The sequence below is a fragment of the Euprymna scolopes genome, chromosome 17 (assembly GCF_053919585.1).
Source record: "Euprymna scolopes isolate OS-2025 chromosome 17, ASM5391958v1, whole genome shotgun sequence".
Classification (NCBI taxonomy): Eukaryota; Metazoa; Mollusca; class Cephalopoda; order Sepiida; family Sepiolidae; genus Euprymna; species Euprymna scolopes.
This window is the reverse complement of record NC_136498.1, coordinates 110,734,717-110,753,159: the sequence shown is the minus strand read 5'-3', so window position 1 is coordinate 110,753,159 and position 18,443 is coordinate 110,734,717. Positions and strand designations below refer to the sequence as shown.

The 18,443-nt window shown below is 33.2% G+C and overlaps 1 protein-coding gene across 2 annotated transcripts in view; it reads left to right on the top strand.

Annotated features, from left to right (window-relative positions):
- LOC145296877 (EF-hand calcium-binding domain-containing protein 14-like) overlaps window positions 1–18,443 on the top strand; it is a 130,901-nt gene that overhangs the window by 32,444 nt on the left and 80,014 nt on the right. Inside the window, exon 1 of one of the 2 annotated variants that reach the window (XM_080143011.1) lies at window positions 7,456–7,941. The exons of the other annotated variant lie outside the window; for it this stretch is intronic. Coding sequence (XP_079999137.1) covers window positions 7,778–7,941 — 164 coding nt within the window. The 5' untranslated portion in view covers window positions 7,456–7,777. Of the gene's footprint in view, window positions 1–7,455; window positions 7,942–18,443 lie in introns of those variants that run through there. 2 annotated transcript variants of the gene reach the window in all.

The following is an 18,443-nucleotide window of genomic DNA, read 5'->3' as shown; positions in this document are numbered from 1 at the left end:
TCTCAGTGCCTCCTCAAGTGTTAGGAAGTATGAAAAAAGAGGAAAATAAATATAGCACAAAAGGAGGAAATAAGTTTATCAGCCGAACGATAAAGAGGAAGTTGTTCACCAAGGTGCACAATGGAATAGGATTGTTAATCAAGGTGTGACAGATAAAAGACTGGACATATTTAAAGTTAGTTTATGGATACCGTTAGGTGTGGTATTGAGTTTTGTGACAGTTTCCTACAATTGAAGACTTTCCAGTTGGAGACAGTCGAAGACAGATCGTGGCTTGGAATAAATCAAAATTAGCTGATGCCAATTGACGACAAACTAATGGAGATGTGGACCTTAGCGTTCAGCAGGTTGGTGTTGTGCGCGCATGTGCACACATACACACACACACACACACACACACACACACACATCCAGAGTGCAACTGATATTTGCAGAATGTGTCAGAGTTTGTGATTCTTTTTATACTGGTGAACCCATGCATGCCCCCCCCCCCCCTGTCATTGACATCTGCCAATGTGACGGCCAGTAGAGAAGATTAAAGAAAAGTCTACGGCACAACGTTGGGTTGGCGGTCGTTATCCAATGGAGTATCATGTGGTCTATTATATACTATTAAAACTATGTTCTTGCTTGTCACCGTACACATTCTACCTGAATGTGAATGTTTTATGTGCTTGGAAGAAAAGCGAATGATTAGGAAAGTGATGAGAGAAATGTAAATAATGAAACTTGAGAGAAGAGTTGATTATTATTTAGAAAGAAATGTATGTATTTACTATATTAGTCTATTAATGATGTACTACACATTTAGCAACCATCATGAGTAGACGGCTTTATGAGTGCCTCTCCATTACCATTGCTTGAGGAAATGTAGCACTGAAGTTTATGGTCCTGGATATAACCTAAAACTATATCCAGTGGTGAGGCTCCAGCTTGCAGGCTTTGGGGAGTGTGGAGCCACCCTTTAATTGCCACTGCTCCCAGGTCCACTCTGACCCGGAGTGGTAGTACCTGTTAGGGTCCCAACTATGAGTTAAATAGAAACCGACTTAAAAACAACAAATATATTCTATTAAAAATTTTTTCTTCAAAATCTTTGGATTCGGCATTAAATAACCTGGAAAGGGTTGATATGCCGTAAAACAAAAACAACCAACCATTTGAAGTTTACCCTTTGGTGTCCAAAATCAGTGCATAAACTCGTTTCTGCGCACCAAATTCGTGCAGACCTGAATTAATGTAAAATCAAATAATAATATTTTGACCAATCAGAACCTTCTGAATTTATTTGAATTGGTCATTGTGGGAGCAGTCTAAACCCTTTCAAAGGGCCAGATTTTCTTTCAATAAACAGTTATCAAAAATTCAGACAGTGCTACGTCTCCTTAATCGCCACAATCCTCAACACCTGTAATCATTGTCATTTGCATACTCATACTTACAAAGCGTGACACACACACACACACACAATGACTGTTTGAAAGCCTTGAATCTCTGAATGTTGTCTGCTCATTTAAAACAACTCTTCAATTGAAATATTTCCTATTATCGCTAAACTATTTTCTAATATGATGAACAATTTTCAATGAATTATAATTTATTTTATTGAGCTGAGAAGTTTTGAATACAATTTTCTTGACCCTTGAAACTCACGGCTCTTAATCGATCCAGACTTCTAATGCCTCGGCTAAATAACCCCCTTGCTTTTACAAGAACTCTAAAAATGTTTGCAACCATTCTGTTTTCCTGTTGCTGTAAACCTTCCATTTTAAACAGATATAAAATCTTTGTGAAAAATATACATTCTAAACTCGTTTTGTTTATCGTATAACGTCTTTCATTTTCTCACATTTGAATATAAAGCCTGCAAATCTTTTTCACTGAAAATATATCTCTGAATCCAGCTCATCCCAAAAGTACTTCTTACAAATCACCTTTAAGTATAACCCCAAAATCCAACGTGAACATATCCCTAAAAACTAATGACTCCGATGAAATGCTTGTTCTGACATCCAATGAAACTGATATTTGCATATTGGTTTTGAAAAAAGACATTTTATTAATTAACTATTTGTTAAAGAAATTTTATTCTTTTATATTTACTTAAAATCTTTTTGTGACATCATCCATTTTTTTTTTTTTTTTTTTTTTTTTTTTTTTTTTTTAATGCTGCTATTCCTTCTTTATGAAGTCATCCATTTACAAATAAATACTTTCTTGTAAAAATATGACCAAAATTAAGAAATTATCCTCTATCCCCCCCCCCCACACCTTAAAAAATTTTCTTATTTTGTTCTAGCTGGGGATGGGGTATCCTACCAGATGTCAGACCTTATATCTGCTATCTCGGTTGAAATATCTTTTAAAGATTCTGACTGCTCCTTCAAGTGCAATTATTTGTATTTGTTTCGCACATGGTTCACCGGGTATATTTGCCAGGTATTTTTTGAAATTCCTTTTCAGGAATCCGGCTGCTCCTATAATTACTTGAATTATGGTAATCTTCCTAAGATTCCAATTTCTTTTCATGTGGTATGAAAGACCTTGGTATTTCGTTATCTGTTCCCTCTTAAATGAAGACCAGTGTGTATTTAGTTGTGTATATGGTACGATTCCAATACAATTCTGATACAATTCTTGATTCCTATTCTTTTAAAACCTCTAAATATTTAGTTATAGAGCTATTTCTTACGTATATTTTCAGATTAGCACTAAAACTCATCTAATGTAAGCATATATTTTCGCAAATGTAAAAAATACACTTGTGAAGGCAGCATGGTTATCTAGATTTGTTTCACTGGTAGTTTAATATTAGTAAATATTTATCATTTTTATCATTAGTACAAACGATGGCAAATTTTAAACAAAACAGGTGATGCCCGTTTCTCTTTATCTGCAACCTCTTTCCCACGGAAGAGTCATTGCGACCCTGTCTTTGCTCTGTTGTTCCTATTTACTTGCCTTCCCAGAGTTAGACACAAGGTCGGTTTTTAATGTGGGGAAAATCCAGCTCTCTAACAAAGAGGCGCTCTGGGTAGGAACAAAAATAAAAATTGTCTCGGTCGTGAAGGATTTCTCTGCTGACAGAGGACAGAAAAGGTGAAGTATAGCATCAAAACAGATACTACACCTACACTATGATCGTGGCAAGTGCTCAACTGAACTCCAATCTATGGGGCCCTGTCGGTGGGGCATTAGAATACGCCGACTGCCCCCCTGCAGAGGGTAAAAATCCCTCAATGGGAGTCCTGGATATGACCTTAAACTATATCCAGTGGTGAGGCCCCAGCTTGCGGGCTTTGGGGAGTGTGGAGCAACCCTTTAATTACCATTGCTCCCAGGTCCACTCTGACCCGGAGTGGTAGTACCTGCTAGGGTCCCAACTATGAGTTAAATAGAAACCGACGTGAAAACAACAAATATATTCTATTAAAAAAATTTTTTCTTCAAAATCTTTGGATTCGGCATTAAATAACCCGAAAAGGGTTGATATGCCGTAAAACAAAAACAACCAAACAACCAACCAATCTATGGTTCCCTCTTGCCAAACTTTCACAAAATTTACTCGACTATCTACAACCACTATATACAATTTCCCCCACTTCTTATTTGTGCCTAAATCTGAATGCAGATTCCATGAACAAAGCTTCTTTCTCAGAACTGCCTGCCTGTGGAACACTGTTCCGCTGCTCTGCTTCCTGGTTGAATACATGGTAGCCATCGAATTCAATGTAAACAAGTTCTTGTTAAGCCGTCCCTCATAAATAATCAAATTCTACGCAATTTACACCATTACCTTCCATTCATTAATCCTTACCCTTGAGTGGCCTTCAGGCCTCGATAAGTGGTGACTCCCACTTGACTCTTAAGTAACAAAAACAAAACAAAAAAAAAAACAAAAAGAATCGTTTTGGACATTGGAAAATGCGCACAGATTTTTTTTTTTTTATACCAATTCCAATACCCAAAAAGTTTCCAATCATCCCAAAACTAATACTAATAAATATCATTGTCCACATCAAATTTAGTAAGTAAAAAAATAATAAATAAAAAAATACTATCAGACGAAACCATTTCAAATATATAAGGAAAGGGAGAAAATTAATAGCAAGTCCAACACATCCCTCCTTGCCATCAAAAGTAAATTTGAAAAGAAATTCATTACTCCATTTCTATAATCGTTTTTTTTCTTTTCTTTTTTTTTCTATATCAATTGATATGCTTTTCTTTTTCCTTAAATGACTTTCCAGTTTCAGATGTTTTTTTTTATTTTTTTACTTCATCGAGATGTTATTTTATACAAATATTATTGCAAACACTAGCAAAGTGTATACATTTATATTTCTTGTTATTTTTGATGGTGGGTGTACATTCGTACATTTTAAGAAAATGTATAACAAATACTGACCGAACGGGTCATGGATGGTCTAATTGGAGATAAATTTGACTTTTGCTAAAATGAATGCATTAGAAACTAGTAAGTCTTTCCCCCCCCCATATGAACAGTGAGTTTCTATGGCAAACGTTTATTAGGGCACATGTCATTCTTTCTGATCTGCAGCGTTTGCCACTGGCCCTTGGACTGGCTACCTATAACTATCTTGGCTGCTGTGGACCGTTGTACCTGGTCTATTTTCATCCAGGCTGCTGTGGGTTCTATGGAAGGAGCTGGCATGTAAGAAAGACCTCTCCTGTCCTTGTCCACTGGACACTCTAGTGTAGACCATCTTTGCTGAAGATGACTGCTGGCCAACCTACACACTCAAAGAACTTTATACTCTTCATTTTTCTCATTTGAACAGTCAATTTTCAACCACCGAAATAAACCTTTCATTATTTGGTTTTAAAAGAGGTTTTGCTGTTTATTTAGTGCTATACTCTCGCTTCCCTAAACTGTATCCTCCCGGAATTGCCCAGGAGTCTTTACTTGTTTTAGGATTGTAAAAGTTAAATTTAATTATTATGGTATCGTTTTGTTAATTAATGAACTGAATTGCTATAAAACTATAGCTAAGTTAAAGTAATGTTTTGATCTATTTTTGAAATTGTTTGTCAAAACTGTTTCAAATATTAATGAATCATGATTTGCTTAAGAATAATTTAAAACCCGGTTCAAGTACTTCTAAATCCTATTTTAAATTTTGAAAAAGGGAGTAACGAAATAATTAATTTTTTTCTATTACTAAAATTCAAATTGCTAATTTGTTTACAAAGATACTGAAATGAATTCTGGTAAATTTAAATTTGTCAATTAAAATTATTTTTTATTTTTTTTAATAGGATTTTTAAAATTTCATCTTTTCTAGTATTGCAGTTTTTATTTCAATAAAGCTATAGTAAATAATAAAAATGACATAAACCATGTAGAAGCAAGAAACACACATGAATTAGTCACAAATTTTATCACTGTAGATTATTAAAAAAAAAAAAAAGAAAAAAATCAGGAAAAAAAATCATTATGGTATACGTATCTGTCATGAAATGGAGATATGTTCCAAAAATCACATACGAGGTGCCTTCAATAAGTTTCCAGACTTATTTTGCACAGGCATTTAAAATTGTCGTAGACTCTTGAAAATTCAGTATGTTATTGCTATACATCTTATATGACTGACCAATTTTTATGATTTTAGGTTTAAGTGAACAGCTACAGCAGGAATTGGACTACACCCTACAAAAGCCTAATTTTCACTGCTGGTGAATTTCAAAAATGCTATGTGGATGTGAGGACACTTTCGAAGAACGATATGCAATAAAATTTTAAACTTGGAAAAAATGCCACAGAAATGTATGGAATGCTTCAGATTGCTTTCGGATCATCTTGCATGAATTGAGCATCAGTTTTTGAGTGGCATAAGAGATTCAAGGAAGGCAAAAAATCTGTGAGGGATTATAAGAGATGTGGGATAAGGAAGGAAGTCTGAACACTAGAGTTGATTGGCGAAATAAAGAATTTCATGGATAAGGACCGTTATGCGTCTATAGAGACCATAAGTGCATAGTTTGATGTCGGTGTGGGAACTGTACACACAATTATTCGCGAGGAATTGAAGATGCGAAAGATTTGTGCTAAATTTGTCCCAAGTGTGCTCAGAAGATCAGAAAGAAAGACACCATGACATGGTCAAGCCGATTAATTCATATCCTGCATTTCTTGATGCTTTGATGACTTGCGATGAAAATTGGATCTACTGCTATGATCCAGAGACTAAGAGACACTTTTCAGTGGAAGCATGCTGGCTCTTCCAGACCTAAAAAGGCCAGACAGAGCAGTTCCACCCAGAAACATGATAATCCTATTGATAAATATGCACTGGGTTCACATTGGACAGACAACAAGGAACAATATGTTAAGATTTTAAGAGAATTCAAGAAAAAGATTCCGTCGAAAAAGGCCAACACTCTTCGAATCGGGTCAGTGGCATTTCCACCAGGAAAATGCATCAGTCTACAACTCAATCCTTGTCATAGACTATTTGACCAAATGGCATCGAGACGATTCCTCACCCTCCCTATAGTTCAGATCTTGTTCCCTGTGACTTTTGGTTATTCCTTAAGCTCAAGGAAAACCTTAAAGGCTGTTATGAGACAATTGAAATGAAAGAGGCCGTGACAAGGGTCATTGACATGGCGACACGCTCACACAAGAGGACTATCATGGAATCTTCCAGAAGTTGTTGGAATGGTACAAGTGCATTGCAGCCGGAAGAATTATTTCGAAGGGGGACTAAAATTTCATGCGTGTATCAATAAAAGTGCCCATACGAAAAAGTCTGGAAACTTATTGAAGGCACCTCGTAACTTGATCAAGTAATTTCATTTTTAACAAAGAAAATCAAATTTTATGAGTAAGCAAAAAAAAAAAAAAAAAAAAAAAAAAAAAACTCACATGTCCATCTTGAAAAACAAGGGACGGTAAGTCCACAATAATTCAAACTTGCGAGATCAATCATGTAATGCTACTGATTTCACATTAATCGTTTTTAAATTGTTTAAAAATTATGTATCAATTACTTAATATAATTTTTTGGAATATGACATATCCGTTTCATGACGGGTATGTATGTACATTATAATTTTCGGTGTTTGTGCACTTTTGAGACCGCGCTATTTTTAAATAGTTTTTCAGGTTAAATTCAAGCTTCACGATATCTTTTTCTTTTTTTTTTTTTTTTTTTATTAAATTGTTAGGTGGTGTACAAGTACTTAATTTTCTGTTTTTTTTTCTAATTTGGTTAAATTTTAAATAAAAACTGTCCTTTGTGCATTACATAGTCCCCGCAAAAACTAAAACAAAAACAGCTGATGAAGGCTATATTTGACAACTATCCCGAAACTCCAATATGAATATTTTAATGTATCATGACCTTTTGTAAAAAGAAATAAATAAAATTTAACCAATCAGAATCTTCATAAAAATTTAATTTAAGCCAATCAGAAATCAACAATTTCCTCAGTGCGTAACTTCGACGGAAGTTACTCCCCCTCTTCCCGCTCCTCTTGTATTTTTTTTTTTCTCAATGAAACTATAGTGACTACTCTAATATTTGTTTACGCCTTCTTTTTAAAACCAAGTGATTTCTTATCCCCTCACCGATGATTGCTCTATGTACCCCGGACCCTGGTCGTCTTCCCCATACTTCGATTCGTTCATCATCAACAACAATAACAACCACTGTCCGGCTATTCGTAGGGCAGTTGTTGTTGTTGGTGTCATCTTTAAGCGAAGCTGGAGTCTCAGACGAGGCCTAATGTTGATTTTAAGCCGGTCAAAAGGATGAAGAAACGACGCGAACTCGACGCCCTCGTCGGGCACGGTAAACTCCGTAGAAAATGTCGGGGCAGTGGACAGGAGTTACTCCGACCGGCTGGGGAGGAGGAAGACACTGACTCGTCCGACACAGAGTTCACCGTCCCAGCTCAAAAAGCTATCAGTAGAAAGTAAGTAGTCACGTCTAAAAAACACTTCTTCGCCCCTCTCTCCCAATTTGATCGCCAGTTTTTAAAACTTGTTACCGTCATGGAATACAATAGTTGTTTGAAAACTGTTTTCCTTTGGGCTTAAGGCACACACACAACTGTACACAAAGTGACAATTATTAAAGGATTGGTTGGAATCCTTAGGTTTAATTACTTTATTAGAAAACAGGGAAGCAAATGTTGCTTGAAAATTTCGTTCGTATGGTACTAAGGGTGCTTATTCAGATTGGCACTTAGGGCGAAAATTAAAAATAAAGAAAATACAGAAAAGTCTGATGTACGTACCTGTTACAGAACGGAGATGTCATATTCTAAAACTTGCGTAAATTCATTTTTTTTTTTTTTTTTTTAAATTTACGATTTTACTAAACTGTATTGAACATAATGCTGATTTTTGACTTCTCAACTTCGATTTGAGTTGTCCCCCCCCTTTTTTTTATTTCATCGGATTTAATCATGTCCGATGAAAACACTACGGTTCGCTTTGTCGTAAAATTTGATTTGCTTGAATAATAATAATAAACCTATTTGATAAAATTACGTAATGGGAATTTAGATATCAAAATTGTAATGTACATAAAAGAAAAATGTACGTGCGCACGCATCTGTTACTGCGCTATTTTTTTTAATGGTATTTTCAAGTTAAATTCAATTTTACGATATTTTTGTGTATTAAAGTGTTAGGTAAAAGCACAGAATAGTTTAAAGAACACACCCCTCTTCCTATGTTAATGGGTTTCTAAATTAGATGCATAAGTACCGAAAAGTAATTTTGGGTTTGTATTACTGTACACATAGATTCGAAAAAGTTGTCAAAAAACAAATATATAACAAATAAATGTTATCAAAGGCAAGATAAGTTACTTTTCTACCAAACTGGATATATTTTTCGTGTTTTTAACATGTTTATTCAGCTCGAAAAACATAGTGTTTACCGATGTATTGGAAAATTCAAAATGGCGCCCGACTCTCTCTTTAACATGGTAAGTTTGGGAAAAGGTGTTATAAATAATAAACTGGACAAAATGATATTAAAAAAACACCGAATATATGTCAACTTATGTCACGGTAACATATAATGAGCGAGTTTCTAACAGTATTTTGTCTCGTTTATTATTTATAACATCTTTTCCTGAACTTACCGTGTTAAAGAGAGTCGGGCGCCATTTTGAATTTTCCAATACATCGGTAAACACTATGCTTTTCGAGCTGAATAAACATGTTATATTGAATAAAAACACAAAAAATATATCAAGTTTGGTAGAAAAGTAACTTATCTTGCCTTTGATAACATCTATTCGTTATATATTTGTTTTTTGACAACTTTTTCGAATCTATGTGTACAGTAATACAAACCCGTGATTTTAAATTAATAAATAGGATATTAGTGATAGGAATAAGTTTAAAGTGAAAATGGAAGCAAATGTTATGTTTAAGAATTCATTTAATACTAACTTCTGGGAATTTGGGATATAACATAAAAATAACACGTACAAAAACAAGTGACTAAACTAATTAAAACATCTCCCAAGTGAAAAATATTCGTTGGAATCCTTAGGTTTACTAAAGAAAATAATCTGGGTCTCTGAATGAGTTTTCTACCACAAAATAACCGGATTTCAAACCATTTTGTACATTTTGTAGTATAAACAACAAAACGAAAAAGTGTCCAAAAAAAAAAAAAAAAAAAAATCCCACAAAAATCAAATATATAAATAAATGTTACCAAAGCCAAGATAAGTTACTCTTCTGCCTACCTGATTTTTTTTTTTTTTTTTTTTTTTTGCATTTTAGTGTATTTTAACTTGTTTATTTACTCCGAAACAGTGCCGAATATTAAGTTAGAACAAGAAAAAATGGCTGACATGAGACGATCATCTGGAAAGTTTCTATGATCGCTCAAAAATCGAAAATTAAAGAAAATACTGTAGAAATTTACCAAATGCTACCGTGATATTTATTGGGTGTTTTTTTTTTTTTTTTTTTTTTTTGTTACCAATATTTTGTTTAATTTTCGCTTTTTGAGTGATTACTTCCGTTCTTGTAACTGAACAGTGAAAACGCGATTTTTTTTTAAACCGATAAACGCTTTAAAATATGTTAACTAACACACACATGAGTAATTTGACTTTTTTGACAACTTTTTCGTTTTATTGTTTATACTGCAAAATGCCCCACTTAAAAAATAAAATAAGTAAGTACTGACAAAGATTTCGAAAACAAAATCTACCACGCAATTAGATTTTTGGGTACTTCACGGGGAACGTGGACCCTGCGAAAACGGCTTTTTTAATGGCTGCTCCCTGAAAGCGCATGCACAAAACGTTTTCATTGTTTTTATTTAATCACGAACACTGTCTTGAAGGTAATTTGGATAAATATAGAAATAATAACGAAAATTAATCTATGTGGGCATTTTTGGGGTCTATCTGATGGAATATTGAAAACAAAATTTGTATATTAGTATGGTGAGATTTTTTTTTTTTTTTTTTTAATGATCCAGAATTCAACCTAATTAAAAATAAATAAATCAAAACAATACAAAATTTTTTTTTATGATGGTCGTACCCATCACGAAACAAAAATTGCGGGGTTGTATTACTGTACACATAGATTCGAAAGAGTTGTCACAAAACAAATATAGAACAAATAAATGTTATCAAAGGCAAGATAAGTTATTTTTCTACCCAATTGGATATGTTTTTTTGTGTTTTTATTCAATGTAACATGTTTATTCAGCTCGAAAAACAGTGTTTACCGATGTATTGGAAAATTTAAAATGGCAGCCGACTCTATTTAAGGCGGTAAGTTTGGGAAAATGAGTTATAAATAAAAAAAAGACAAAATACTGTTAGAAACTCGCTCAATATATGTTGCCGTGACATAAGTTGACATATATTCGGCGGGTTTTTAACAGTATTTTGACTGTTTTTTTTTTTTTATTTATAACCCATTTTCCCAAACTTACCATATCCCAGAGAGAGTCGGCCGCCATTTTGAATTTTCCAATACATACATCGGTAAACACTGTTTTTCGAGCTGAATAAACATGTTACATTAAATATAAACACTAAAAACATATCCAATTGGGTAGAAAAGTAACTTATCTTGCCTTTGATAACATTTATTTGTTCTATATTTGTTTTGTGCAAACTTTTTCGAATCTATATGTACAGTAATACAAACCCGGAAATTTTTTAAGAATGTTTATTTTTTACCCATTATTACAAGGCTGATTGTGGTCTTGGTAGTTCGAATTGAATTGTCTCCTTCTTATTTATTAAACATGGTGAATTAAGACACAACGTCTCACTTTGTTATAAATTTTGATTAAAAACAAGCACACGCACACAAACTACTTAATCAATTTTTTGAATATGACATTTTTGTTCCGTGACGAGTACATACGCCATAAAGATTTTTCTGTATTTTAAAAAATATTTTTTTTTATCTTTACTTTGGTTGAATTCCGAACTTGCACCTAAGTTGATTTCAATTATTGATTTCCAGACATAAATTTAAAAGCTTTAAAATCGTTTTTCGAATGTCGAAGTTTACGAATCTTTTTTTTTTTTTTTTTCGATTTGTTATATAGAAAAAAAAATGGTGTCATGATATTTTCTGTGCGTAAATTGGAAACTTTTTCAACTGTCAATTCATCTTTTACCAGGACGGTCAAGTATTCTGATTCATTTGTGTTGTTAAATCAAAGGAAAACTCTGTGTGTGTGTATATATATATATATATATATATATATATATATATATATATATATATATATATATATATATTCAATCGCAAATCATCTGTTTCATGTTCTTAGTTGTCAACGTTCAATTAATTTTCCTACGGATGGCCCAAAACGATATATTCTCGGATGATGACATTTATGTTCTGTAATTGAAAAATAAAATGTCTACTAATAACAATGATTTCATGTTGATTACAATATTTCTAATCTATTAAAAAGAAAAAAATAAAATAAAATATAGGATATGATTGTGAGATCTTTTTCTTGAGAATTTTAAAATTAGAAATAACTTTCAACAGTTTAAAAGTTTCCAAATTTCTTTAATAATTTGAAGTCACGAGGTAAAACATTTTTTTTTGTTTTTAGCTATTAAGAAAAGAATAAAGATTAATTTGTTCACGAAGAAACGTAGTGAATTCTGATGGATTTAATTTCGTAATTATTTAAAAAAATTTAAAGTCATTTTTTTTTTTTTTTTTTTTTTTAACTTTTTTTGTATTTTTGATTTTATAAACATTAGATTTATTTTATTACAAAGGAATCAACATTTATCAAGGTATGAAGGCCACTCGAGGTTAAGGGTTACTGAGTGTACAGTAGTCAATGGGGCAGTATCGTAGTAATTATTAGTAGTAGAAATAAAGAACTTGTTTATGTTGGACTGTAAGATGACCATGTTGTAGTCAGCTGGGAAGCAGGGAAATGGAAGAGTTCCACAGGCGTGCACTCATGCAGTTCTAAGAAATAAGCTTTGTTCATGGAATCTACATTTAGGGATAGGCTCAGATAAAGAGTGGGGAAAAATTATTGGTGGTTTCAGCTAGACGTGCGTTTTTCATGCAAGTTTGGCAAGGAGGGACTATAGATTTGAGCTCAGACGAGGACTTGCCATGAAAATAACGATAAAGCAAAGACTAGTTCACAATGTCTCTTCTGTGGGAATGAGGTTGCAGGGAAGAGAAAAGAGCATCCTCCACTAGACTCCAAGTCTATTTTGAACTCTGTCAAGGCAGGATAAGGTCTTCTGGCAGTTCCTGCCCAGATGTGGCAACAGTACTCCATCCTTATAGAGGTAGAGAATTGCATCGGCAGTGAGATATCTATTGGGGTGGTAGAATGATCCCACTATATTTCCAGTTACTTTGGCAACAGAGTTGATGTTTTTTCATTTCAAATCAGGAGTAAAGGTCAAGCCAAGAAGCTTGTCAAAACATGGAGCCTCCCCAAGACAAGACCCATTCATTTCAATTGATGCCAGATGGTGATCAGAGCATTGATAATGTAAAGATAAAAGCTTGGTTTTAGATGCATTAAAATTAACCAGCCACTTCTTTCCCCATTGTAGCACATGCTCCAGATGCAGAGGAGAGAAAATCAGAACTTGTGGCCTATGAAGTGTGACCATAGATGGTAGTGTTGTCAGCATAAATGTCTATGAATGATCTAAGGATGTGATTTGAGAGATCATTGATGTAGATCAGGAAGAGAGTTGGGCCCAGGATGAACCCCTGAGAAACTCCAGCATTAGTACTGTGAGCTTCTGATTCTTGCTCATCAATCACTACTCTTATGAACCTATCAGAGAGAAATGATTTAATATTTGAGAAGACGTGTCCAGCTATACCATAGCTGGAGATCTTATGTGTCAAGAGCAATTTCCCTAGAAAGAAAGCTTATCAAGAGATTCACTAATCCTATAAGATATAACTGTTAGCACACCTGCTGTAGATCTAGCGGAAAGGGAACCATGTTGCATGTCACTGAGGAGGTTTTTTCTGAGGTGGTTGACTACTTCTCTATTTAACAGATTTTAGCAACTTACTCATGATGTACAGGAATCTTATTGGTCTGTACTGTGAGGGAGATGACCGATCACCTGAATTTTTAAATATGAAGTATACTGATAAGGTTTTCCAGGGTTTTGGGAAGCAATTCTCCTTCAGACAATGCTCAAACAGCTTTGTAAGTATGGGAGCTAGTTCTGGTTGAAGCTTCTTCTGCACTATAATAGGAATGTCGTCAGGGCCAGTTGCTTTACTGGAATAAAAGTTTTTGATTGGCTTGGCAACATCACGCATAGAGATTTGTATGTCGCATAACATGTTTTCAGATACAGGAGGAAATATGTTGGCAGCTTTGATCACACAGGGTAGAATTAGCAGCATAGTTTTTGGCAAAGAGTTTAGCTTTGTCTGATGCTGACGAGATCACCTCAGGTCCATTGATGATTGTTGGAAGAGAGTACATGCTTCTGTTCAGGACTCTGTTTATTTGCCAAAACTGGTAAATAATAATAGTAAATAAAAAAAGTGTTAGTCACAAAGAGATGAGAAACACGCAATCACAAGAAATGGTCACACAATTAATGTAGAAATTTATGCATTTTTTTTTTTTCCCAATCAAAAATTATTCTATTTTATTTGTACAGTTGAAATACTTGTTCATTCTAGAACATTTAATGTTTTTAAAAAAAAAAGGTGACTTAAAAATATTTAAAAAAGAAAACATAACAAACCTTCATAATCTCAATTCTTTTTCAGAAAGTTTGTTTTATAAATTTTTAAATTTTTGAATTAAATTGTTTTTGGCCATCCTTAGTAAAAAGAAAATATTTTCTTTGTTCCAATCAACTGTCGTTAATGTCATTCCATAAATATCACATAAATTGATCAAGTAGCATTTTTTATCTATAGAAAATCATTTTTTATAGCAATTAATATCGTAACCAGTATGACTGATTTTAAAATCTCTGAAGTTTAAATTGAGTTGTCTTCTTTTATTGAATATGGCGGATCAAGACGGACCGTTCTCACTTGATCATAGAATTTGATTTTCTTTTTGTTAAAAATAAAAAACTACTTGATAACTTAAAATTTTTTGTTCCATGATGGGTATGCACATCAAAGATTTTTCTGTATTTCTAATTAGGTTGAATTCTGTTTGAACTTGCACCAATAATTCCTATTTCAGTCATGTAAATTATTTAGAATTACATGGATTTTAACATTAAAAAAATGGTGCTTATTCAGATTGGCACTCGGGGTGATAAAAAAAAAATGAAAAACTTTTCTGTACCTACTTGTCACGGAATGAAGATGGCATATTCCAAAAATCACAAAAATTGATCAAGTTTTTATTTTTTAAATAAATTTATTTACTGATAAATGAAGGCCGGAGCCATTTAATTATTAAAAATTTTGAACTTATATAAAACTAGCCTAGGTGCCCGGCGTTGCCCGGGTGTTGTGATGTGTGTGTTGAGAGAAAAAAAGTGGTAGTAGCCAGGTAGGCTTGAACCCGTACCGCAAATGAGAAAAATAATGTAAAAAAAAAAAAAGTGACATTTTCCCAAGCCAAAAGTTATGTTAATAAATTACTAGCATTTCAGCCCAGCGTTGCCCGGGTGTTTGGAGGTGTATGTTGAGCAAAAAAAAAAGTAGTAGTAGGAAGGCAGGCTTGAACTCTTACCACGAAGGAGGAAAAGAACGGGGGGGGGAACCTGACGTCTTTGCTGTTATGACCACCGCCAAACCAGAAGTGACATAGGTTAAAATTAAGGCTAGACAATCAAAAGGAAAGGATGACTTTCAAAAACATCTGCGAAAAAAGCGACCCCCCCCATGTAGAAAAGTGCCCAGTTGAAGGTGAAGATATTAATGTTTTTAGCCAATTTTTTGATATTTGTCGTCGAGCTTAAAAAGGATACTGATCTTGGTAAAATTCGTCGCCTCTGTCGAAAGTTTTAGGCAGACATGCAAACATACATACATAAATTTATATATTGGTAAGTAAAAATTTTCAACCCAAACCAATTAAAAAGCTTGCCCTATCTCTGAATGCCCTTTATATCAAATTTCAATTGTGTAGACCAGAAATTGTCTGAGTAATTTGGTGGAGACCGCAGAGGTCAAATTTTTTTTTAAACTTTGACCCCTATTATGACCCCTAAATATTTATTTATTATTTGGGCTCAGATCAAGTTAAGTTAGATCCATGTCCAAGGAACATATATCTAAAATTTCAAGTGTTTTACCCAAAATTGGCGGAGGAGTTTGGTAGAGTTCTTAAAGATCAAATCGTTGAACTTTGACAACCCCCCCTCCATAACAGCAAATTTCTGGCTGAAAACAGATTACAAAGATTTTCCCAAATCTCAGTACCCTGTATATCAAATTTCGAGTCTATAGACTTAAAATTGACAGTTATTGCGTAGGGAAATGTACACAGACAGACGCATTCACTTTTATAGATATATAGAGTGTTTGGTTTTAAATCTTGCATTTTTATTGTGTTTTTGACAAAAAAAATAAATGGAATGAGTCGGTTGTCTGCCTTTGATTCTGCTATAGTCACTACTGTTTTCCCTTCATCAACATGGAGTATAAATTTGATTTTCGTGAAGTAAAAAAAAAAAACAAAAAAAAAACCATAAAATCTACTAGATCAAATTACATGATTTTTGGAATTTTTCATCGTTTTGTGACTGGTACATCATACAAACTTTTCTGTATTTTCTTTTAATTACTACCGTAAGTGCCAATCTGAATAAATACCAAAATTTTTACTTTCACCATACTTGAGTAAAAAACAAAACAAAAATAACATTGAAAAAAGTTCCGCCAAGTTTTATCGTACACGTGAAACTCCTGTATGATGACTCGGATGGAAAATATAGTCACCGTCTTTATAAACAATCTATAAAGAGGTTTACTAAGGAAGATTGATAACTCACATTCACGCTTTTCTAGTTAAAGGACGTGGCTATGAACTAGTTTTGGTATGCTCTCTTAACCTCTTCCTCTATTTATAGAGATGGCAACTATATTTTTCTAGACGAGTTTTCATATTGGCGTTTCATGTCTACAATAAAACTCGCTATAACTTACTGTTATACATTTTTATTTTCTTTTTTTTTTTCTTTGCTAAAGCAGGGTTTAAGTAAAAAAGTTGTTTAAGAATTAATAGTGTAACTCGCTTCATTTTGAATATTTTTAATAACTGAAATGAGATTTAACCTAAGATTTTTAACAGAACTTCGGAATGGAGACCACATCGTTTTTGGCCAAAAAAACAAAAAAAAAACCCAAAAGGTTCTTCCTATTGTTTCCCAAAATGGATCACTCTGGATGGTTCCAAATAAAAAAAAAATTGTCCTGGTTGAGAATTTCTCTTCCTCTCACTGAAAACAAAACAGATATTACACTTTGAAATTGGTTTACATTGTTCATTGCCATGTATAAAGTCCAACAAACAAGAAAAAGATTTCAAAAACATGTTTTCATGCAAGCACTTAACAGTATAGTGAATAGCTTTGTGAAATACAAATATTTTATGTTCATATTTTTACAATTTTAGCAATGGACACATTTTTGTGTGTGTTGAAAATAAAAACGAATGTAAAAATATATATAACAAAAAGTGAATTAGCCACAACTGCCATGAATCGCTGTCCAAAACATGCTAGATATAACTATATTTATTGTCTTTGGGTAAATTCATTATTCCTAAAATGGGTAGATCAACTTATCATTAATGTCCTTCAACTACGTCATTAATGTTATTACATTATGAGAAAACACTAGAAAAAGAAAAAAAAAAATGAAGAAATCGTTTTAGATTCACACACAGTTTGTTAGAAAAAAATGTAAGAGGGAGATACAAAACGATACATAAAGGAGTAAAGCTCATAGTTACTAAAGATAAAGCTATGTAAATCTCCCAGCATAATCAGAAATGCATGTGTTGCCAGGGTAAACAGATATATGTGCATGTACAATGTATAAGTGAATATGATTTTGTTGATGTTTTGGAGCTGATACGGCCGCTACTAGAAAACACTGAAAAGATGGAGTGATTTTCTGAGTTTTGTGTGACGACGGCGACCAGAAGAAAGGAAACTTAGAAACAACTGCAATTGTGGAAGATGTCTGACTGGAATAACATCAGTTATGAAGGTCCTGCAAGGATGGTCTGCCACTTGAAGTGCGTACAGTGTTTCCTGAGGTTCAAGCAGAAAAGAGAAAGATCTCTGGTTTTTATATTCACTACATAAAGTGAGATTAGATTTCAAAAACAATTTTTTAGTGCTTTCTCTCGTTGGCTCATGATTCAGGGGAGATTACTCCCTTGTAATTCTAAACCAACACATTGTAACATTGAATACTTATTGTAATGAAAATGTAATGAAAATCACTCCTTTATAATGTAGAACATGGTTTCTGTTGAAATTAATGATTTCAGTTACATTGGCTAAGTTAGATGAAGAAAAATCATGCATGCATTTTCAGCTAAGTCAAAAACTACACAGGATACCAACTTTACATTTTTAGATTGAGTATAACCTCTACCTGGTTATAGTGAAAAATACTGTAATATTCATTCCATTAGAGGTAATAAAAAGAAAATATTTGAATTCTTACTGGTTGTAGTTTTACAAGAAAAACTGAAATTAGGTTGGCCATCCTCTGATGACTTATTTACGTTTCTGTTTTAATTTTTAATTTTTTTTTATTTACTTTTTTTACATACTTTCTATTATATTGAACCTGTTGCTGATAAGATTTTTAGAAAAAAAAATCATGTTACATTTTTAATTCTATTTTATAAATAAACGAATGTGAAACTCTTATATTTTGTAATGCATGTAAAAAAAAAATTCTGTAAATAAACGCAGTCTCCATAAAAAAAATCAATCTTGGTCGTAAATAAATAA